This window comes from Solanum stenotomum, chromosome 2 (assembly GCF_019186545.1).
Source record: "Solanum stenotomum isolate F172 chromosome 2, ASM1918654v1, whole genome shotgun sequence".
In the NCBI taxonomy this organism is placed as follows: domain Eukaryota; kingdom Viridiplantae; phylum Streptophyta; class Magnoliopsida; order Solanales; family Solanaceae; genus Solanum; species Solanum stenotomum.
Window position 1 is genome coordinate 2,670,970 of NC_064283.1, and position 24,856 is coordinate 2,695,825.

The following is a 24,856-nucleotide window of genomic DNA, read 5'->3' on the forward strand; positions in this document are numbered from 1 at the left end:
GTAATGTTTATTATTATGTTTTGAAAAACAATTGGTGAATGGTAATTAATGCTAAAGGCAACATATGAGTATTATTTTTTTGTGTTTACTTGATATATTAAAAATGACAAGTAAAAATAAAAATTTATTTCTAAAATAATGGACAAATAAAAATAAACAAAGAGATCAGAGTAAGAACTATTTTCTCTGTATCATAATTTGACACGAAGATTAAAAAAAAGTAAAAAAAATTGAATCTTATGAATTTAAATTTATAACTTGTCAAATGTTCTAAATATCTTTTAATATTAGGATCTTCAACATGTTATATGAATAACTGAATTTAAAAAGTTATTGAAAAGGAAAAAATATTAATTTTTCAACCAATCAAAAATAAATATATACTAAACAAATTGTAACGAATGGAGTACTAGTTTTTCCTCACCTACTTAATAGGTGTAGTTGATTACGGAATGTAAACCCAAATCGTTGATTCTAATCTTTCCAATGTCATAAATCAATGCAAATCCCTTTTTTAATTTAGTTTTTGTCTTCTACGTAATTGATTACGAAACATAAACCCAAATTAATTATATAATCATCATTAAGCCGTACTAATAATACATCATTAGTATAACATCTAATTGGAATATTTTCACAAGCCTTTCACTTTGAGAATATTTTCCTTTACTATATAATGCCATTTAATAGATTTACCAGAATATTTCCCTTTTATAGTGCGATTTGACAGAGCATAGAATATTATTATTTTATTTTTCATGATACGAAAACAATATTGAGATAATTTAAATATATAAAAAGGTGATGTATGAATGTTCTAGTAAGGTTGTATGATAGGCTGGCTATAAACAGTTTCATCAGAAGTAAAAGTAGATGAAGAAGTATTGAAAAAATGTTATTGAATAAGATATGACACAATTTTAACTTAACGAGGACATAACCTCAAATAAGAGGATGTGAAAGACACAAATTAAAATAAAATATTTGTAGGTAGCACTGTGTTATCTTGTTGTTCATTCATATTAATAGTTATCGTATTGTTCATATAGATTTTTGTACCTTGATTGGTGTATTACTTTGTTTTAGTTTATGTTCTATTACTCTTTGTTATATTTTTGTTATTATATGTTGTTTCTTATATTTTCATTTTTTTTTTTGAAACTATTTTGAACTGCTTTTCCTTGAGCTTTGGATCTATAAAAACTACTTTTCTACGTCTAATTTAAGGATAAAATCTGCATTACGAAATTAGACTAGGTAAGTTGTACTTTATTTTTCATAATACAATACTCCCTAATTACTTGTCTACTTTTGAATTGACACACCTATTAAAAAATCAATTAATGACATAGTGAGTTTACCATTTTACTCCTATTAATTATGAAGTGGATGAAAAATTCTGCATTTTTCAAAGTAATTAGTCATTTAATTGAGGGTATAATAGGTAAAAAATAATAGTTCTTTCTTGATTTGTCAAAATGAGCAAATAATTAGAAATAACTATAAATGAAAAAATGGACAAGTAATTAGGGACAGAGGGAGAGAGTATTAAATTATGTATTGGAATTTGGAAGTTGCCTTCTTAATTTATCATCACATTGGAAGGCGCAAAAACACAAATCCTATCATGTCATCACATTGGCAAGCACACACACAAAAGAATGCAAATCTTATTCTACTTTACCATTGACATGTAGATGCTATGCTCTAATTAATTAAAATAATACAAAATTCACTGAAATATTCTCTCTACAATTGAACTCAAAGAAAAATTAGAAAGAAGAATCAAGAGTATAATTGAGTAAGTGAACATTATTATATCTGAATTATTTATTAACCAGAATTCGGTGAGGAGGGGCCAATCAGGCTCCCCAAAGAGGTTTACTCATCAAATATGAGAAACCACTAATGTTGCATTGAAAGATTCTAACTATTCTTTATATGATAGTGATATGCTTGCAACCGAAAGAAAACATATATTATTTGATAAGATAGTTATATGCCTTCAAAGTCTCACAAAGGAAACGTAAGAAACAAGAAGCATCTCAAATTTGTTAGTGGATGCAATTGGAAATAATTCTTTTTTCTTCAATTAGTAAAATACAAGGGAGATGCTAAAGATGCTTTTAGGATATGGGTAATAAGCCTTTCCTTAAAAATAAACAAGTACTTCCCATCAATCAGAACTACTAGTTGGGGGTATATAAATCCTCTAGCACCAAAAGAGAGCTTTATACATCAAGAAAGCAAGGAGAACAACTCAAGTAGTAGCAAATGCTCTCATTTTAACTGCATTGACCACTCGATTCCCACAGCTCAAAACTCCCAAGAACTGAGATTACAACAACAACATACCCAATATATTCCCACAAGTACGGTCTGGAGAGGGTAGAGTGTATGCAGACCTTACCCTTACCTCATGGAGATAGAAAATTGGCATTACTCAGCTGAAAAATCCAGATTGTGCTTATAGTAAACAACAGTTATAAGCAAACTTGCAAAACCAGGTGTAAGTAGCTACTAGCTGAAATGGAAAAACTTAAAGAACTATCAAGAGCCAGAAGCTTTCATTATCCAATAATTAGAATTGTCATGAGCAGTGGCAGATCGAGTGTTCAAACACTGGGTTCAACTGAATTATTTATGCGAAGCATAATTTTATGAGTAAAAGTCAATTAAAATTGCAACAAATAGTATGTCTGAACATTATAATTTATATTTTGGATCCGCCTTTGGTCACGAGTAACTAAAGTAACTATCTTTGAGATAGAAATATTTTAACTAGCTACATGGACAACTTCGATTCCTAAAGCTCAAAACTCCCCAAGAACCCAGATTAGAAAAGAAAAATTGACATTACTCAGCTGAAAAACACAGATTGAGCTATAGTAAACAACAGCTATAAACAAACATGCCAAGCCATGTGTAGGAAGTAGCTACTAGCTGAAATGGTAAATCTTTACGAACTATCGAAAGCCAGAATCTTTCATGATGCAACAAGTAAAATTGTCATGAGGAACTAAAGTAACTATCTTTGAGATAGAAATCTTCTATCTGCAATAAGATAACTTGACACCACTTGTATACCTTCTCCCAATTCCCTTCTTATTTTGGGGAGAACACATTACATTACTTTTAAAAAATGAATCTTTATCACTAACTAATCCTACGACAACATAAACTTCCATTTGATTAAGCACAAACCATACCTCCAAATCCAGCTATGGATGATCAGCAAGAGATCCAATTCTTATGTGTGCTAATAAGAGCTGACAACAACCCTGCTGATGACAACAACAATGGTGCAGAAAGCATCCCTTTACCATCACTAATATCAGCTAAAGCCATTAACCCATCAGCAAAATCTTGAATCACTGATAACCTCTTCATCAACTTCTTCAATCTCAATTTCCTCAATTTCTCCTCTTCATCAGCATATCCAATCCCCCTGATCATCGATACCTCACGAGTCGAAAGCAAACACTGCTCATCTTCACTAATTTGGCTTAATTCCTTAACCTTCAAACTCACACTTCCAATATAACCAATAAACTCACACCACGCACTAATCTTCTGTAAACTATTCAAATTCTTCTTATCAATCAACCCTGCTTTTCCTAACCAAACAAATTGCTCAACAAAATAGTACAATCCCTCACCTCCATAAGCTAAAATCGAGAGAAGTAAATCTTCTTTCGAACTAATATTAGCCGAACGGAGTGCGTTCACGTCTTGCACGAATTTCCCGAGACGAAATGCTTTCCGGCTAACACCAACGCTGGACTCGAAGGATTTCAGACGGAGAGATAACGGAAGGGATTCAGGGATAACGGAGGATGCGAGGATGATCTTAGATGCGTAACGGGAGATTTTGAGCAACTTGTCAACGCCATCACGTTTGGCGAGGTAAGCTTCGAGATGGATTAGGAAATCTCTGTTTTTAGGGTTAGGGTTAGGGTTTGAAGGTTTGGATGATGAAGATGAGACGATTGAAGTTTTGGGTTCCATGGAGATCGGAATTTGACGACGACGATGTCTTGGGATCGACGAATTGGGTAAAAGTCTGCCGGAAAAGTGTTAAACGGGTCTTGAAAAGTTGCCAATAGACATATCCATTGCCAATTATTACGCAGTGCTGACTTTTATTTATCTTAAATTGCGTGCCAAATTATCACTACATGTGAGATGATAATAATAGTGTTATTTTAGACGCAATACATACGTGAGTAAATTTTTGAAATAGCAAACAGATATAATAAGAATTTATAATTATAATTTCCATAATTATATTTTATAGGTCTAGTTTCATTTGATATGAATGTCTTGATTTGTATATTTTGCACGATTGTTTGTATGTATATATATATATATATATAAATTTTGTATTTATATATTTAGAAATTTTGTAAATTTTTGTTTGTATATTTCACTTGTCAATATACAAACAGGATAATTTATTGTTAATTTTTCATAATTTCGTATACAAATAGCTAGGGTAAGCATATACTCCCTCCGTCTCATTTTATGTGAAATAGTTTGACTCGGCTCGGAGTTTAAGAAAAAAAGAAAGACTTTTAAAACTTGTGGTCTAAAATGAATGATAGAAATTTGTGTGCCTATAAATCATTTTCACATAAAATGAAACATTTTAAAGTTAAATTGTTACTTAATATAGAAATATGTCATTTTTTTTTACTGACTAAAAATGAAAGTAAATCATATAAATTGGAATAGATTGAGTACAAATTAGAAATTTATACAATTATGAATTGAATTATACAAGATTCTGATTTATTCAATCAGGCGAATTATACAAATAACAAAATTTAAGAAACTATTGATGTGAATCACAATTTTCCAAAACAGTAGTTATAATATTTAATATCATTTAAATGCTTCTTATTCCGCACAATTTTCCCATAGATAGATGTCGAAAAAACTAGCCTATTACCAGTGTGTATAGGTTGCTCCAATTTGGTTTAACCGTTCTAATGGGCCTAAAGATGATCCGAGTCATTGAATTGGATAATTGATTGAATTAAGGCCCATTAGGCCCATTATACTTTATAGCCCAATATTGACTGAGTAAAAGGAGTACATAGCCGTTACACCCAAAAATTGGTCCCCTATTTATAATGGTGGGCTTTGGATTCTTTCCGTAACGGTAAGGAAATGCTTCTTTTAACCAACTCTCCACTTTTGAACACCAACTGAATATGACTCTTTGCCTGAATAAGACAAGAGAGACCTCAACTGCTTCCTCCTTTAGGACAATTTGCAATTCCAATTTTACCCTCCTTACACTTTTTAAAAAAAAATATATATATTGATTCATTGGTGTTTGATGAGGTAGTGATAAGATCTGAGTTCATGTTGTTGTTGTATTCTTTCTCCTTTTCTCTTTAATACTAGTATTTCTATTTAGTATTTGTGTAATATCTTCTACTTTACTGATATTGTTTTTTTGGTTGTGTTCAACTTTCTATATTATTGTCGTTGCTTTTTCTTTCTATGCTATCTTAATTTCTTGTTTTAGTTGCTTTGTATCTTGCTAGTGTACTATCATATTTTTCTTGCAATTATGCTTTGTTTTCCTTTCTTTCAAGTTGGAGTCTATCGAAAACAACCTTTGTACTCCATAAAGGTATGGATAAGGTCCAAGTAGATTCTATCCTCTTTAGACCCACTCGTAAAGTTACATTGAATACGTTATACTTACCTCGTGGGACACTAGTATGTAATTCATGTTTTATCCTTAACTACTCATTTTCTAATTCATTTCTTACGCTCATTAAACAATATACCAATTAATATATACTTTGTTTATTGTGGACAAGCAAAAGTAAACGTCGAGAGTACTAATAATGGCAAAATGGAGATATGACTAAAATTTAGTCATATTTCTGTCCAAAGTCCAAAAAGGTAAAGAGCAACCGACACGTCAACAGTATCACCGAACGTTTAAATCCAAACACTTTCCCGTTTTTAAAACTTCCAAAAAAAAACTCGTCCGAATTTTCTATTTCTCTCCACTTGTCTCTCTTCACACTCCACTCTTCCACCATTTTTCACCTTCAATCTCAAGCTTTGAAATCTCACTTTTTTCACAAATGTCGTCGTCACCGGAGCTCCGGTCACCGGCGAAAACTGGCGGTGATACAAGGAAAATACTTGGACCGGGAGGGAACCGGGTCAAAGATTCGGAAGAGCAGAAGAAGAAGAAGAAGGAAGGGATGAAGAAGCCTGAGTTCAGGAGTAAGAAAGCAGCAGCTTCACTTACGCCGAAAACAATTTTACCTGTGAGGAGCAATGGGTCAGTTGATAGCTCCTCCTCGTCGGATTCGTCAATTGCGAAAGATGTGATTTTTTCAAAGAGAGGAGTTGAAAGGAATACTGGTGTGAAGAAACCTGCTAAAGTTGTTCCTCATGGAGTTGAAGTTGAAGCAGCTGAAACTTTTTCTCCGGTGATTCCAATTCCGCTCAAACGTTGTGATTGGATAACACCGAATTCGGGTAATTTTTAAACTCATTTTCTGTTATTTCCATTTCTCGTTGTGTATGTGTGTGAGAGAGAATTGCAAATATGGACGCTTTATGTGTTCTCGAGTTAGAGTTTAATGAATTGTGTTAAATTGTAGCCTCGGAAGCTAAATTACAAGTTTATTGTGGAGGCTGAGCTAGAATTTTAAGTTTATGGCTTCTCGATTCTAGAAAGAGCAACTTACTAGGTTCATGATGAATTATTCATGCTCGTTGATCACTATTAAATGAATTTTTAAGCATCCCACTTGAGGGATCACACTGTTATGTTGTTTTGTTGTTGAAGTGAACTTTTAAACACAAATACAAAGTATGGGCCAAAGCTAGTCTTGTACCTTAACCCCTGAGTTTATAATGATAATTACATAGCAGGATAACTCAAAGTTGAATGAGGACAGTTTGCTGGTTGGTATTAATAATAGTGTGTGAATGCAAGATATTGGGACGTGTAGGGATAAACGGGAAATTTAGAATAAGGTGAATTATTATGTTACCTTTCTCAAAAAAAAAGAATAAGGTGAATTATTTAGTATCAGTATCAAAATGTTTCAAATTATTTGTATAATGGACTCTTATTAACTGATTTGGGATTGAGGGTGATTGATTGATATTATTTGTAAGGTCAGTGGGGGTTGGCGACTAACTTCTAGCAGCTCCATATTGAATAAAAAGAACTTGATGATCTGATCACTTTAGCAGTTTTTTGGGATTGATTGAGACCCGTGGTTCGTTTCCCTTGTGCGATATTAAAGGTAGACTCATCCCTAATGTTGGGCTTTCTAATATTTGACGACCTATATTATATCACTTAATGCTCTAGATGTCCGTACTTGGCGAGGAGGTGTTAGAATTCCACATTGGTTAAGTACATGACCTTGGTTAATCCTCGCCAATTGACCTCTCTTTTGCAGTTGAACTAGGCTCAAGGTCTATTTTCTTTCTTGAAGTATTGTGAATTGAGCTAAACTAAATAGTTTGGACGTCCATAATGTAACACAGGGAGCACAAACTTTTGGAAAATGTATTTCCCATTTCCTTCTGGAAGAAAAATAGTGCTGCCTTATTCTGACTTTTGGTACACAAATAGATTGTAGTATTATTATGTTCTTGAGGACATATTCTAGCCTTGGCTGATATTTTTTGGACCCGAGCATTAACAATTCCTAGGTTATCTACAATGATAATCCTCTAGTTTATTGCATTTGCAAATTTCTCCCACTAACTTTATGCAACAAATTGAAGAGGAGATGCATGGATGCCCCAATGCGGAGGTGTGAGAGATTGTCTCGTGGGATTACACTGGGTATGTTGTTGTAATTTTCTGAAACAAGAGGCATTAACCACAACATGAGTTGGTGCATTCTTTCTCACTGATAGTGATGAAGAACAATGTAAAAGCTAAAAAGAAAGAGAGAATAAGAACTATTTGCAAATAATAATTCCACGGGTGACCCTGACATTGCTTAGTTGAGATTTGGCAGGACCACAAACTTTTATGCTTCTCTCCTGCACCTTTATGTTGGAGGTTTTAATCACCAGAAAGAGAAGTGTGAAAAGGCGTTATTGACTCCTGGGTAGAGGGTTTAGGGGGTGAGTTGGTGTTTTAAAAATATAGAATCAGAAGATCGAGGAAGTTTGTGTATGACATGGCTATGAATCAGAAGGTTTAGTGTTATTTCCCCTAGTCAATTCACTTCACCTTGAATAGGTTCTATGGATTGACGTATGTATTATCCATCTCGGCTTCTTTTACCAATATGGCAATAAAGCATGTAGCTAGAAGAACTTTTTTGGAATGGTCTCACAATAAAACCCCTCATATCTATCAAAAGTTCTGAAACATAGTTTGACTTTGATTGTTTGGTTATGCTTGCCAACTTTATGTTTCAACAACAACAACAACAACATACCCAGTGAAATCCCACTAGGTGGGGTCTAGGGAGGGTAGAATGTACGCAGACCTTACCACTACTCGTGGAGGTAGAGAAGTTGTTACCACTAGTTTTGGTGAGATGCTATTGCAGTAAATCTTAAAGAGAGAATTTTATTGGACAGAATTCCTCCCTCGATCAGGTGGAAGGAATAATTAATCAAATTCATCAACCTAATTCTGTTATTCCTTTTGCAGAACCCCTGTATATTTCATTCCATGATGAAGAATGGGGAAACCCAGTTAACGATGACACAAAGCTATATGAACTACTTGCCTTATCACAAGTATTGGCAGAACTGACTTGGCCTGCAATCCTTAATAAGAGACACATATTCAGGTCCACTATTAAAGATCATCTCTCAGATCTTCAGAAGTAGAAATGTTATGACCATAGGTTTGAAATTACTTATGGTTTACATCTTGCAGGAAGTTGTTTGACAATTTTGATCCATCAAGTCTTGCAAATGTTAATGAGAAAAGATTGCGCTCGTTGAGAGAAAATGGAAATTCATTGCTATCTGAACCAAAGATTCGTGCAATAGTAGAAAATGCAAAGCATTTCCAGAAGGTAAAAAGAACTATCCAAGTACCTTTACACCCTAAGTTGCAAAACTGATCCTAAACTGCTTTAGCTTTTCAAATATAGATGTTTCTTTGACTTGCTTCTAATCTTGAATCAAGTGATTATTATATTTTAAACTTAGAAGGAACAACTAATTCAAATTTTACTATATTGTCCAAAAAACATACCATCAGTAAACCGGTAACTTTAACCTTACACTAAAACAGATGGTTAAATATCTTTGTATGAACAAGTCAACTTTTCCTGTGGTGCATAATCACTGATGGCTCTCAAATATCTACTTGTCTTGCAGATACAGCAGGAGTTTGGATCCTTTAGCAACTACTTCTGGCGTTTTGTAAATCACAAGCCAATAAAAAGTGGATTTCGCTATGCACGTCAAGTACCAGCAAAAACACCAAAATCAGAACTTATGAGCAAGGACCTGATGAAAAGGGGCTTCGTTTGCGTAGGACCAACAGTTGTGTATTCATTCATGCAAGTGGCAGGAATATTTAATGACCATCTCATTACATGCTTCAGATACAACGAATGTAACAACGATAATATCAACAAGCATTCACAAACAAAGTTAGTAAAGACAGATACACAAGGCCGGGACCCTGTTGAGAACAACACACATATGAGCAATGACCATTTGAGTTTGACATAGCAGATATCCTCTGTGAATTTGTATCAATAGTCTTGACGTACTTTTAACTAACAGGATTCTAATTTACAAGAGTGTTGCTGTGATTGGTAGTCTTTTCAGCTTTGCCATGTGTGTATTTAGAAACTGTATGAAGAGATTGAAGGTTGTACTTATATCTATATACTATGGTGTCTGCTAATTTCTAATATTTGATGATTCTAGTGGTATGTTTTTCGATAATGGTCTAAATTTTCCGTTGTATTATCCTATATTGCTCAAGTTAGTCCATTTATATCCTCATGGTTAGCAAATCTGTTGTATTTACCATTGCCATTAATAGAGTTCTAACACAAATGGGAGGACTTTACGTGCCCATATCTACCCCTCAATATTTTTACTATGGTTTAAGCTTTATAATTGTGTTAGAGTTCTGTTAGAGGTCAAGGGAAAAATCGAGACTTCGCGAAGTTGCTCAATTTTAGATAGTTCAAGGACATATTTGACATTTTCTTTGACAAACCTTGTCATCTTTGTCCAGCAATTTACTAATGCTGGACCTTGTTGGCAATGTAGATGTTTGTCTGCAATAAAACCCAACAGCTTTGCATATATACATATAAAATCCATAATTGGTGTTGTTTGGAAACTGTTTGACATTACCACATGTTTGAGAATATTGTATGCCTTGTACCTTGATTTGGCTATATAAGGGCAAACAATGTCAAATTCAAAATTTTGAGTTTATGAGTTTTGATTTCTAGAGAAAGAATGAATTCTGGACAAGTTTTTATTTTTCACTTTTATATTGGTATTGGGGCAGAGGAAGGGAAAATGGGAGAGAGGGATTACAATACAAGGTGGAATTGAACCTCACCAACAGGTGAAAGTTTAGGCAACCAACCAACTAAGCTACTAAGTTTTTTCATTCGGAATAATTATTTACACATTCAGTTAGTTTCGTAACACAGTTACAAGATTTTGATTAAAGCTACTGAGTTCTGTCAAATCCGTAGCTCGGTGACAAAACGGCAAAAGTATAGCAGCAAGCAAGACATGTGACAATAACCACATTATGAGAAAAAAATAATGATAAAGTAACTGTAGAGGAACATGTGTAATACAGTAGTACAGAACCCCACATCCAGACATTAAGCCGTGGTCTTGTACATTAAATCAGTTAAACACCATTTGTTTAATCTTTTTTTCTTCTTTGTCTGTGCTTGTGTTATCAACAAACGTGTGCATGAACATGCCATTATTATTAATATTACTACTGGTAGTTTACTAATGGGGCCAAAAGAGTGACAAGGAAAATTCAACAATTTTGATTTGATGGTCAAAAACTTCCAACTTCTTGACATATATCTTGCCATAGGCCATCCCTATGGAAGTTATTTCGATTACGGAATCATGCATGTCTGTTAGAGTGAATTGGATGAGATCTTCTTCAAAAGGGCTATCTCACTTTCAACCCTTGAGTCGTCAAAGTCTTTCTGGCTCGATCTGGCCCACCATAGCTTGTCCTTTAGGGACATATGAGTTAAAATGGTATAGTGAAGGTTTATGTAGCCCTTCCATTTCCAATGAGAACAAAATAGACAAAGACAACTAGTACTAATGTTTTGATCTGGACATAAAGCATCAAATAGACTAAAGAATAGCACATCCATTGATTTCGAATTGAAGCTAGATCATAAAACAAGAAATCCAGTTGCATAGCAACAAAGGGATCTACTATAATCAAGAAAAATATAACTCTGGATAGTTCAGGTTTAGGGAGAACTCCTGCTAGTCTACAAAGACTTAAAACAATTCTCAACCACAAGGAGATAGAAACCATCAACTATCTATACCTAAATGCTTATGACAAGACCCAGACTAAACTTAAAGGGCCTTCTCAGATTAAGGTGAAAAGGAAAAAAAATGTTTGTATATAAGGTAAACAGCAACATGCAAGATCTATCTCTGTAACGAACATCCACTGGACTGCTTGTGTGATTCATCAGTTAGCAAGCTCGGATAATCTCAATCTGTAATCCACACTGAGCAGTTCTTTAATCATGAAAATCACATCCGAGCAGTCCCACTTCCGAGAGTGAGCTCCAGATCATCTAAACCAACCTCGTGAATCTTTTCTCCTTCCCATGCTGCCTTCACTGATACATTCTCAAAGTCAAACTCAATGCTCTTACCCTTGTCGATGATCATATCATTAGAAGGAATTCTCTGAGCTACAGGCTTAATAAGATTAAAAGTCGGAGAAGTAGGGATCCCATTGGCTGCATACTTTTGAAAGCTCATCCACTGGCCAGAATCAATGGTGGATGAATCAGACTCATCACACTCTGGTATTGTAGCAGGAGTGAATCGCTGACCTCGAGTTGGGCTAGTTGGGGCTGAAGCAGCAAAGAAAGGGATATTTAAAGCAGACATAGACTCTCTGGCCAAAGTTTCAAGATTAAATATCTGCTTAGGGACTCTAGTTGGTGATGAAAGAGGTGGTGTTACAGGGGCACTGTTTGATATTCGTAATGGTGGTAGCGACAAAGGAATGGAACTATGGAGAAATGCAAATGGATGTGATGACATGTTAGCATCACCACGTGATGGACTGGGGAAAGACGAGGATGTTGGACTAGGTTGATAAGATGGAATAGGGCTAGCAAAGTATGAAGAGGGAGGACTTGGATTTCGTGAAGAACTTGGCGTAATGTTGGCTGAAGTACCTCCAATCTCCATTGGAGTTGGCCTGCATCCCTGAAAACATAGTAAAAGAAGACATTTTCAATCAAACTAGTGAACATAAATGATTAAAAGGCTCTGTAATCTGAGATAACAACTTAAACAGATTGCAGCTTCGAATCTCGAAAAGTATTGCATAAACTAAAAACACCTCAACCAAATGCATCAAACCCCACCATAGACACCAAAACTAAAGGGGCCCTGCTTATCCATTTCTATATTAAGAACAGTCAATTCTTCCTTTTTTTCTTGCCTTCTTGTTTTTCCAGAAACAACTCCCATTCTCAGACAAATTAAACTACATACATTCATACCAATTATCCAGAAATGAGAACATGAACAGATTATAAGTACATAAAAAGAACAATTGAATTAAAGAAAACACAAACTCAGAAGCGGTTCATACTCAATTCTAGATCAGAAAACCATTAAACAGGTCAAAAAAACAACTGAAAACAGATAAAAACACAATCTTTGATCCAAATTCAACAACCCCATATTCCAAATCTATAGATCTAACCAAACTCCAACCAAAAACCCATCACCCCATCAATTCAAACAAACAAAAACTAAGACACAAACACTACAAACCATACATCAATTAACTAAAGAAGATGAATTTTACTAACCTTTCTATAAGTAGTTCCATCAGGCTCAACAATCCATCCAGCCTCAACACAAAGAGCCTTCAAAACCTCATTGTTATCACAATGTTTAGGAAGATTATAATTCCCCTGTGCTCTTAATCCACTATAAATCTTAGCTGCTATTGCCCTTCTCCTCCTTTCTCTCCTCCTATTATTCTCCCTTTCCCTCCATGATGGCTTCCTCCTCCCACTCCCACTCCCACCACCACCACCTTCACCACCACCACCTCCCTCCGCCGGAAACCCTCCACCTTCCCACATCATTTTCCCCCAAAAAAAACTTGATTTTTTTTCAAGATTTCTCAAAATCAAGAAAATGGGGTTTTTATATATGATGAATCCAAAGAAGAAAGAAGAAGAAAAAGGGGAGCTGGTCCCAGGTGGGTGTGTTCAGACAGCAGGTGGGTTTTGCTTACTGTGTTGTATAGGTACTAGGGGTGCCACTCTATAAAGCATTTTTTTGGGACTACTCACGAGAAATACGCTCTAAAGTTTATACAATCTGAGGAATTTTCTTTCTTTTTCTTCTCTTCTCTGTGTGTGTTGTGTGTTTTCTTGTTTTTGTGTGTATACATACACTGCTTTATATATATATATATATATATATATATATAAATGATGATGAAATGGTGTTTTGTGTGTTTGTTTTTTAGCAAAATTATAATAATTGAAGAGATAAAGTTTGTTACAGGGATTCAGAATTATCATGTGTAAGCGTTTTTCATTCTATTTTTCAAAATGGCAAAAAAAACTTTGACTACTTTTTTAGATTTTACTAATTAAATGATTAGACTAAGACAGTTTTTTTGACTGCTATTAAGAGTTAAAATAAATTTTGACATATCTAATGAAGTAAGATAATAATTGTTATTTACTAGTTTATATTTTGGGTTTTAACTGTAAAGATTTTAATGTTTGACTGCTCTTTTAAAATTTATTAATGGAGTAATTGCTATGTTATTATAAGTTTTATGTATAAAGATTTTAATGTCACTCTTAAATCGAATAAAGGAGGATAGTTATAATAGACACATAAATAAATTAACGCAAAATATATATTTTCCTAATGAATTTTATATATAGAAAAAGCGGTTAGGCAATAACAAGGATATTTTAAAATGAAATTGAATCGAAAAGTTTGATTATCAAAAATTATAATATAACTTATACATAGATGAGTAAGTTGATTCTCTACTAGCTTCTAAACGACTCAAAGTGTTGAAATAAAATAAGTAGTGTCAATGGCATTTTTATTTCATGAAATTTTAAATACATATCATTTTTATTCTGAAATTAGTTAATTTCAAATATATATACAATTTTTATTTTTAATTAGTTAATGGTCTGAAATTGTAATGAAGATTACGAGGAAAGAGTCTGCACTGACAGCGTGGGGATCAGATCAGTTGATTACACAGAGAATCAACAAACACATTTTGATTTTCGTGCAAATTCTGTCCTTAAGAAAAAAAATTATTCTCGCCCCATTTCATCTGGCACTTTTCGAATTTTGAAATTTAAATAAATCTATTTTTTATAATAAATTTTTTATAGATTTTTTAAATATTTTAAATTATCAATTATTGTGACATATAGTGTTTTTTAAGTAGTTTACAAATATATAAATTTTATTTTAAAAAATTGAAATTTCATGCGTAAATTTTCGGTCAAGTATAAATTGTTCGATTCTCAAAAAATGAAATGTGTCAAGAGTCTATTATAGTAATTTTTATTATATTTTTTGTACTCCATTCAATAAAACAATAATAATGCATAAATGAAAACAGGGTTTCAATAACAGTCTATTATACAAACCAATAATGATTGTGGTAGGATAGTAAGTTTCGAGTTTAAGGATTAGATATGGATCTTTTTGATTGTTGTGAAATTTTTTTCATGAATTTAAATTTATTCAGATTCTAATACAAATATAAAATTTTGAAAAAAAAAAAAACAATTTTACAAATCTATGTGATTGTGGGGAACAATTATTTTCTATTTACACTTTTATGTAAACTTTATTGCTTGTAAAAAGCAATTTTATAATAGAGATGTCTCCTCGATTATTGAAACAGTCAACTAACCAATGGTTACTTGCCACATCAGTAACTGTGGTCCCCACTCCCATTACTCAGCTCAATTATTAGCAGATTAGATCAGTCAATCGTTACATCGGACACAAAAATTAATTAGGATGAATCTCTCGATTCTATCTGATTCCGCACCTAATTTAAAGTTGGCATTTGATAGTTCGAATTTCGAAACACATAAATCTCAAGTTGAGAGATGTCAACCTTCACTTCCAAGCCTAAATGGCACACAAGTTCAAATTGCCCATGCCATATACTAAATTTGACGATCCCCAACTTCAGAATTGCATATTTGAAATTTAAGCTATCAAGACTAACTTGAGACGGAGATTTTCAACTTCAGTTCCATGTGAAATTGATTCTGAAACACTTGGCCCAATTAACAAGAGCCGGAGGTAGAGTGTTTGATATCGAATTCATATGAATCCAATACTTTTGGCAATGAAATATAAATTTGTGTATAATTTTATAAAAATAGCAATAATCAATTGAGATGAACCTATATTGAGTTCAACGGTATAAAACTTTAAGGTCGAATCCCTAGTCTTAAATTTTGGATTCGCCTTTGTCAAGCAAAAACTCAACAAATCTGAGCAGACTGACTCCCTTTTTCTTTTCTTGAATCATGTGCATCCTGGAATAAAGTAACGAAGTGAAAATACACCTTATCATGTTGTGAATATGAATTCAAATTGTGCACAAGTTCACCAAAACATAGGTCTACAACATTGGTCTTACTTATACATGAACGTATCCGAAAAACAAATTGCAGAGTTACACTTAGCATACAGGAATTTTTTTCTGGTTCGACGTAAATTTAAAAACATTTGCAGAAAGATCACCTGAAATAATTTGCAACCAAACTTTACAGACTCTCTATTGTTTCAGTCTTGAACATGCTACATGCAACGGGTAAAGAACGTTTGCCCGACATAGCCCCCATGCATTGCCCTTCTGACATTGGATTCAAACATCTTCGGGTTGTCTCTCAATACAGCAGCTGCATCGTGATTGAGGGGATCCTCATGATTCGGCTCCTGTAGAATCACAAGTTCTGATTGTTAAATACTTTGGATGAGGGGCAAGTGAAGTATCTTTATATCAAATTAAAGGAAAATACCGTGAACAGATGATATAAGCCATAGATGATGGTGTTAATGTTGAGCACAGGCTTCCAGTCTTCTCGAAGAATGTTGAGACACACATTTCCTTCCAAGTCAATATTCGGGTGGTAAACCTGCTCCAACAAACAAACAAAAAGGGGTCTTACCAGTGATGATGATATATTGTCGTTGTCTCGAACACATTCTAGAAGGAAATAAACGAGTATAACCAGTACCCACCTTTGTCTTGCACTTAACCTTTGGTGCTTCATGAGGATATATTGGAGAAATACTGAAAGAGAACGTAAATGTGCCACCCCTATATACAGGAACAACGAAAAATAAGTAATAAATGACATCACTATAGAAAGGCAAGTTAAATTCACCAAAGTTCCCGTTTTCTTTAAAACAGCAGAAAGGTAAAAATAAAGTAGAACTAGCAACACAGCAATTATTTCTTAGAAGTAAGAAACTTGAAGAATGATCTACAAAATTAGTGATAGGTAAGTTGTAACCAATTTACTTACATATAATATCCTTCATCAGGCCGAATGGTGACTTCAAAGTTCATGAGGTCATCTTTTCCATTGGGAAATGATATGCTACATGTTTTGGGTAGATTTAGCTCACTTATATCTACAAGAAAAAGGTTGCAATGGTTTACTCATCATAATTTAGATGCAAAAGAACAACAGGAGACAGCAGAAAGAACAAGCCAGAGAAACAAATACATAGAAGTTAGGACAGAGATACAAGTAGTTAATAAATCCTTTGCTGTAAGTGAGATTTTTACAAGAAACTCTCCAATTCCTAAGAGAAGTCAGCTAGAGATAAAGGAAACAGAAGCTAAGAAATTATCATGTCGTAGTCTCACATCAAGCAATAAAATACCCCCACCCCACCCACCCACCTCTCCATATTTGAGTGCACACATGTAATAGTCATAGCATGCAGAAGACAGCATTAAGATTGAGAACTTGGATATACAGATGGTTCTGAGAAATCAATACAGTTTGTCACAAGTATGCACCAGCAGAACAAATCAATAGAAGAATGACAACAAATGATATTTGGCATGTGAAGTAATAAATGGGAATTTTTAAAAAACCTTGATTGATGGAAGTGAGTGATGATTTGTATAGTAGTAACTATTAAGATGACATCGTAAGACTTTGCACTCAGTTTAGCTCAATGAGTGAGAAGGAAGAAGAGACTGTCAATTCACTTGACAATTTCTTTTTCTTTTTTTGGAGATGGCAATATTAATTCTATAAACCATAGGTATACTACAACCAAAAGTGTATTTACCCTACAAAAGTATTACAACTTACATCTTGTAGTTCAATTCTATTCCTTACAAAACGTCTCAGACATCAAAAATATCTTCTGTTTGAGCTAATAGTTTTTGCTCACACCAAAAATAGAAAAGGCCTAAGGAATTCATTTGAAATTCAGTAAGCTGTTCTGCGCATCCTCAAAACATCTCTTTTTCCTTTCAGTCCAGACTGACCACCAAATGCGGCCGGGACAATCTTGCATCTCCCCTCCTCCTTACTCACATAACCATCCATATTCCAGCATCTTAAAACATCTGCGATGCTTCCATGTTTCACCGACCTGATCCCTTTTAGGCTGATGAACATCTTCCACAACTGTTCTGTAGATTTAAAATGCAATGATTGTCTCAGCTTGTTCCCCACATAGAAAACACCTTGAAAATAGTTGGTGACCCCTCTTGTTCAGATTTTCACGAGTCAAAACTGCTTCTTAGCCAAAAGCCAAATGAAACAGTTTCCTTTGTAGGGACTTTTTTTCTTTTTTTTTGATGAAGAGGGACTTTTTGGTTTCCATATCATCTTCCAAGCCCAAATCTTTTTCCTGCACCACTGCTATATTCAGTTCCTTATATGCAGATTTGATAGAGTAGTTACCCTTCATGTTTTTGATCCATTCCAGCTTGTCTACCTACCCCTTCATTAAGATTGTTAAACCTGCTACTCCTTCCATCTCCCAGTCATTCAAATATCTCCTTAGGTGTTCACTTGACAATTCTAAAAGATACATTTTGAGGTGGGCCAAAAAAAAAACTTTGTATACTTATTTCAACTTTTCAAAAATTTTGTACTTCATTCAAATTTTCAAAAGTCTAAGTACTTATTTCAAATCAAAATATGCAAAAGCAGGGAAGGCACCTCTGCGTCCACCCCCCGCTGTCACTGCCCAGCACTTCTATGTACCAACCCCCTCCTCCTTTTTCCTTTTCTTTTCTATAACCATGATGTCCGGGACAGCTTGTGCGCACCTCCACTAATTCCACGTACCTAAACCTCCTATCAGCAATAGGTATAAAAGTAACTCCATCCATCAAGACTAGGACAGATGGGAAGAAATCACCTATGTTCGTCTTCATGGTTTCCCACCCACTTCATTGACCACTAGGCCAGAACCTTGGTTGCAATTGTATCAACCCTCCTCTACCTCCTACTTTATTCCTGTTTAGTCAGGAGGTTCTTCATGAATGTGGTAAGAGGGTATGACAGAATGAATTTGATTCTACAAGCTTGATAAGTAACAGGGTCAGCAAGTAACTTTGTTGCACTTTTAAGCACTTGCAAATAAGATGGAGAAGAACAGGATGTGGCAATTGGCATAGGGGAACGGGGAACAATGGAGAAAATAGGAGGATGACATACCCAATCTCTCTCGAATGAAAAATTAACAGAAGACGTAAGAATTCAATGTTGTTTCCATGAACTATAGCTACCTACACTCACTCCCTGCTTGAGAGATTTTTCAAGTACTTCCAACACACAATTCTTCACTTAGTTCTCCATTGTACATATACTTCCCGCAGTTTTCGAGAAAAGGTAAATGTGGGAAGAACCATAAAACTTCCTAGGAAACATACATCACAAACATAAACCTTTTCAACAAGTCTTAAGAGTCTAAATCTTACTGCATCCTTAATGGGTGCCAAGACCTCAACAATAATTTTATCCTGACACTAACAGTAACCTACCAGATTTTTCAATTAGGATCACTAATGCAACACTCATTTCCAAACTCTCAAAGCAGAAAGTAATCACCCTGCCTGGAAGGAATACTGTCATACAAATGCAGAATTCCAAGATCACTCATATGCACACATGGATTTTGAACTCCAACAAAAAAAACAATACTACATTTGGCACCAAGAGAAATTGGAAAGAAGAAGGGAACTGCTTGATTATTATTATTTTTCCCCATCAGTTTAGCAACAACTTGATGTGCATGTAAAAGTCATACTCAAAAGCTTGAAGGTAGATTACTTCCTCCATTTAGTCCACTCCAAGTAACCTGAAGGCTTAAGTTTGCTGTGTCAACTGTAATTACCCAGTGTGCAAGCCTAAGTGCAGAAGTAAGAGGATTAAAAATGGTATTGTTGACAAAGAAAAGTGAGCAGCGTGAAAATTTTGCCAAATAGAGAAGCGCAGAGGCATGAAAGGTTTTGCAAGTTATTTTAATGAGTCTGAATGGTGTTAAGACTTTGTTACAAATCTAATTCTTTCATATTTATTCAGACTCATTAAAAGGGTTTTATAAGGAAACAAAACAAATACACTTAATAGGCTGAATCTGAATAATTAAGATTCAAGCCTTAAAAACAAATGCACTTAATGGACTGAATCTAGATGATAAGATTTAGACCTCCATTAAGCACACGATGCTAAATGGAAATCACTAGTTAACCTAACATGCTCAGAACACGTGATTTTTTTGAGAAAGGTAACATTCGTATGTATTGACAAAAACCAGTACATGGGTTGTACTGAAAACCATAATTACAACTTATCAACAAAACAGGATATCTGAATCTAAATTCTAAATCGAGCCAAGGATCTCAATAATTGACTCAGTATCCTCTAGGTACATCTGTTTACACCAGAAACAGAAAGTTTGATACAGTTCAAATTGATCTTCTGAAGATCACAACTTTTGCTCTCAAAACATCTAACATTTCTCTCTCTCCAGACTGTCCACCAGATACAGGCTGAGACAATCCTCCATCTATCTCTGTCTGAAGCTCCCCCACCTACCTCTGCCCAACTGTAGAGGAGGTGGGGGTGATTCATTTAGGCATACTCCAAACAACACCCCCTGCGGCTGATAAAAATCCTCTAAAGTTGGGTTGTTATCCTGCACTGTAAAAACAGATGGCCAACTGTCTCAACCTCTTCCCCACACAAATAACATCTCAAGCACATAGAGAACTTCCTCTTCTTGAAATTTTCTTGTGTCAGGACTGCTTCTCTTGCCAGTAACCAAGTAAAACATGCCACCTTGAAAGGGGTTTTTCCAGATTTGTTTCCATGGCCAATTTGGTGGTTGTTGGCCACCTTTGTTCAAAAACTTGTATGCTGAGTTCACCTTATACATGCCTTTGTTGTCTTTGTTCCACCATAGTCTATCAGCCTCATTCTTTGTCTCTTTGAACTCTGCCAGAGCTCTGAAAAATTCTGTCACAGTTTCAATTTCCCAGTCATTAAAATTCTTTCTAAAGTTGATGTTCCATCCTTGTTGTGTCCAGCTGTCAGCTACACTCATTTGTTGATGTACGGCCAAACATACAGTTTAGGGAAAAGATTTTTTAAACTAGCATGTCCCAGGCATTTGTCCTCCCAAAATGAGGTCTTACTTCCATTGCCTACCCTCACAGTTGTGTTATTTCTCAAAAAAGGCCAAAAGATTCTGATAGACTTTCATAGACTTACACCATAGGGTGTAGATACCTCATTTGTCATCCATTTGTTCTCCTCTCCATATTTAGCTTTAATTACTTTACCCCAGTATGCTTGAGGCTCTTGTGAGTATCTCCATAACCACTTCAGTCTAAGTGTCTTGCTTTGTATTTTCAGATTTCTTACTCCTAAGCCCCCTTGCTTCTTTCCCCAAAGAACCTCGTTCCACTTGACCAAGAGTCGACCAGTAGAGACATTTTCCTCACTCCCTTTCCAAAGAAAATCTCTCCTAATCTTGTCTTAAACCCCAAAGAACCTCGTTCCACTTAACCAAGTGTCGAACAGTAGAGACATTTTCCTCACTCCCTTTCCAAAGAAAATCTCTCCTGATCTTGTCTAAACTTTCTATCACTCCATCAGGAATGGGAAAGATAGACATCATATAGGTTAGGAGAGCATCCAAAACAGAATTGATGAAAGTGACTCTGTCACCTAAGGAGGTGTACTGAGATTTCCATCTAGTTAACTTTTTCTCACACTTTTCAATCAGCGAGTTCCAAATGTTCATGGCCTTTGACTTGACACCTAGAGGCATACCTAGGTACATAGTAGGTTAGGAGAGCATCCAAAACAAAATTGATGAGAGTGACTCTGCCGCCTAAGGAGATGTACTGAGATTTCCATCTAGTTAACTATTTCTCACACTTTTCAATCAGCGAGTTCCAAATGCTCATGGCCTTTGACTTGACACCTAGAGGCATACCTAGGTACATAGTAGGCAGGGAGCCTACTTCCCCTCCCAGAATTCCAGACAAACCCAACATATTGGGGACTTCATTGATTGGGAATAACTGGTTTTTCCTCCAGTTGATATGAAGTCCAGAAACTCCCTCAAAAAGCACTAAAAGTGATCTCAGGATAAGTAATTGCCCTTTCAGCATCACATAAGATTAAGGTGTCATCAGCATACTTGAGATGTGTGACTTCCATGTTGGTTTTTAAACTTAGGTTTAGGTTTGTGACTACCTTAAACCCTCTTAGACATTCATTATTCCTAGCCACCTTGATCATGTAATTTAGACCCTCCATGGCAATGATAAAGAGAAAAGGAGGATCACCCTGCCTCAAACCCCTGTTTGCTGGGAAAAAACCTTCTACTGATCCATTGATAAGAACTAAGAATCTTATGGTGGAGATGCAATATCTTACCCAGTGAACCCATTTCCTTCCAAAACCCATACATAAGAGCATTTTCAGCAAAAATTCCCAGTTTACATGGTCATATGCCTTTTCGATATCCAATTTGAACAAAATTCCTGCCTTTCCTTGATTAATCCTGGAATCTACCACCTCATTTGCAATTAGGATAGCATCCATTATTTGCATGTTTTTTATGAAAGTCATCAGTTGAACATCTACCAGCTTATCAATAACTCTCTTCAATCTTTCTGTCAGCACCTTGGATAGAAGCTTGTAAGACACTACCTATGAGACTGATAGGTCTGAAATCTCTCAGTTCCTTAGCTCCATTCTTCTTTGGAATCAAAGCAATGTATGTGGCATTGAAACTTTTCTCCAAGACACCATGAGAGTGAAAGTTCTTAAAAGTTTCCATTATATCCCTTTTTACTGCATCCCAGCATTTGATGTAGAACCTTATAGTGAAGCTATCTGGACCAGGAGCTTTGTCCATTGCACACATCTTCAAACATGAAAACACCTCTTGTTCCTCAAACTCCCCTTGTAGAGCTTCTCTTTCTCTTCCGTGATCATTGGACAATTGATCAAGTTAACTGAAGAGTCTCCAACTTGTGTTTTCTGAATATAACTTCTGATAGAACCCAATAATCTTCTCTGATTCTCACTGGATCGATCACAGGTTCATCTTCGGTCATCAGTTGGTCAATATTATTCCTTTTTTTATGCGCATCGGCCACTTTGTGGAAAAAATTGGTATTTCTGTCTCCCTCTTTTAGCCAAAGTGCCCTTGATCTTTGTCTCCATGCTATCTCTTCATTTTTTAAGTGCTCTTCATAATCCATTAGAAGAGTTGCCTTCAAAGCTGCCTCTGATTATATTAAAATCCTATTCTCCATTACAGTATCTAGAATGGCCAACTCGTTCTGCTCAGAACACGTGATATCTCACCAATAGAGGGCTATATAATAAATGAGATAAAATATGACCAATTTGCCGTGCAGAAAGCATTCAACAGAAACAACTTGCAAAATGCTAAATGGTTAAAGTATTAGTTAGCCTAAAAAGTTCAAAAGAGTTGGAAAACAAAAGCACCTTTATGAAGACGCAACTCTCCTGGACTTTGTTTCTTGACTGGTGGCTTTCCATTTGCGTTCTCAGCTTGCTCTCTCTGCTTTTCTTTTACTTTAAACAACTTAATCATGGTCCCTGCAAGAGGAAACACATTACACAATTAGAGCACGAAAGATCATCGAAGTACATGAAACTATTTTCACATCTTTTTTCTTTTTTAATAACCACATAACAACCTTCAAATACATAAAATTTGCTGAAGTTATATCCATGAAGACCCTCTATCCTTTCTTTCAGTATTTTATAAAGATTTCATCAGCACGTTCTGAATTGTAAAAAATGGATCATTTCTTTCCGTAAAAGAACAAAAAAGGGTTCATATTTCGTATTCTAATCCTATTTATCCCCTGGTGATGGACAAAATCATTTAAGTAAACTGTTTCTAGGAATTATCCTATTAATCATCGCACAGACATGTTTGGCAGAAAGGACATGTAACCAACTCCATTCTATGAAAAAAAAATGTCACAAATCAAAAGAAAAATTCATTCCTATCGAGTTAATTTTTTAACAAAAGTAAGACAACAGCTCACCCTATGTTGCTCAAACTCTTCAAAAATGTCAATGGGTGCGTGTCGGATTCTCCAAAAGTACTGATTTTTGGAGAATCAGTACTTTTGGAGAATCCGACACGGATGCAGCACCCAAAGTGAAAACCCACGCAACTTAGCTCATAAGAAAACTGACCAAGATCAAAAACTCTAAAACCCAGTCGGTGCAAGCTATGACCCAAGTCAAAGACTGAAACTTTAGGAGAATCGATAAGCAAATATAGTCTATAGAAAGTAAGATTGAAACAAACCCGGATATAAAATCAATAATACAACAAGAACAAACAGGAAAAACAATCAGCTCAGATCAAACACACCAGCAAACACTAAAATTCATTGATTAAACAGCTTAAAACAGTCAGCAAAACAAAGGGTTTCGATAGATTAAAGCAACTACCAGTACTCTGATCGATTATGCGATCTGGGTACCAATCAAAACACCCAAAAAATCACTGAATCTACAAAAGGGTATACAGCTACAAGTAGATAAAAAGAGCTGAAACAAGAAAAAGAACCTGGTTAGATGAGAAGATGCAGAGTAGAAAAGGGTCCTTTTTTTCTGATCTCAGGTTAGCGTAAACCAGCAAAGGGATTCTTTCTTCTCTCTTATCGATTGATTGATGAGAGAGAATCTGAGAAAGAAACAAAGAAAGAAAGAAATACGCTGGACGCCAGTCCAACTTTTTATATTTTCACTCCACAACCACAAATACTTGTTCTACACTTGTCTATGCATTCACGCAGTCATTTGGTCGAGAACAAGTTATTTTTAAATTAATTATTTTGAAATACGTTATGTTATATTTCATTATTATAACTTAATACCTTCAATCAAATATAAGATTAAATAATTTTATATTTTATGTCAAAATTATTATACTTTATATCTCATAGTAAGTGATTTTTTAGGCGTTGTTTGGTAGTTAGCTTAGATGTTGAGTCATTAAATTTTATATAAATTATATTATGTTTGACAACTGATTAAAA

At 34.9% G+C, this 24,856-nt stretch overlaps 5 protein-coding genes across 5 annotated transcripts in view; 2 read left to right on the forward strand and 3 right to left on the reverse strand.

Annotated features, from left to right (window-relative positions):
- Window positions 1–24,856, forward strand: part of LOC125854789 (zinc finger protein GAI-ASSOCIATED FACTOR 1-like) — a 197,843-nt gene that overhangs the window by 148,526 nt on the left and 24,461 nt on the right. The gene's annotated exons all lie outside the window — the stretch shown is intronic.
- LOC125854804 (peroxisomal membrane protein 11A) lies at window positions 2,992–4,131 on the reverse strand. Its single transcript, XM_049534388.1, has one exon. It carries the CDS (start codon window positions 4,006–4,008, stop codon window positions 3,232–3,234), a length of 777 nt encoding a protein of 258 aa, XP_049390345.1. The 5' UTR covers window positions 4,009–4,131; the 3' UTR covers window positions 2,992–3,231.
- On the forward strand, window positions 6,004–9,827 carry LOC125854800 (uncharacterized). The gene is made up of 4 exons (XM_049534383.1): window positions 6,004–6,513; window positions 8,669–8,810; window positions 8,900–9,041; window positions 9,349–9,827. The coding sequence occupies exons 1-4, from the start codon at window positions 6,111–6,113 to the stop codon at window positions 9,706–9,708; spliced, it is 1,047 nt and encodes a 348-aa protein (XP_049390340.1). The 5' UTR covers window positions 6,004–6,110; the 3' UTR covers window positions 9,709–9,827.
- LOC125854802 (protein BRASSINAZOLE-RESISTANT 1-like) lies at window positions 11,339–13,631 on the reverse strand. Its single transcript, XM_049534385.1, has 2 exons — window positions 13,059–13,631; window positions 11,339–12,444 (listed from the first exon to the last, which is right to left on the reverse strand). Exons 1-2 carry the CDS (start codon window positions 13,338–13,340, stop codon window positions 11,755–11,757), a joined length of 972 nt encoding a protein of 323 aa, XP_049390342.1. The 5' UTR covers window positions 13,341–13,631; the 3' UTR covers window positions 11,339–11,754.
- On the reverse strand, window positions 15,870–24,579 carry LOC125854805 (NEDD8-conjugating enzyme Ubc12). Its single transcript, XM_049534389.1, has 6 exons — window positions 24,385–24,579; window positions 23,280–23,393; window positions 16,797–16,905; window positions 16,510–16,588; window positions 16,287–16,403; window positions 15,870–16,203 (listed from the first exon to the last, which is right to left on the reverse strand). The coding sequence occupies exons 2-6, from the start codon at window positions 23,386–23,388 to the stop codon at window positions 16,066–16,068; spliced, it is 552 nt and encodes a 183-aa protein (XP_049390346.1). The 5' UTR covers window positions 23,389–23,393; window positions 24,385–24,579; the 3' UTR covers window positions 15,870–16,065.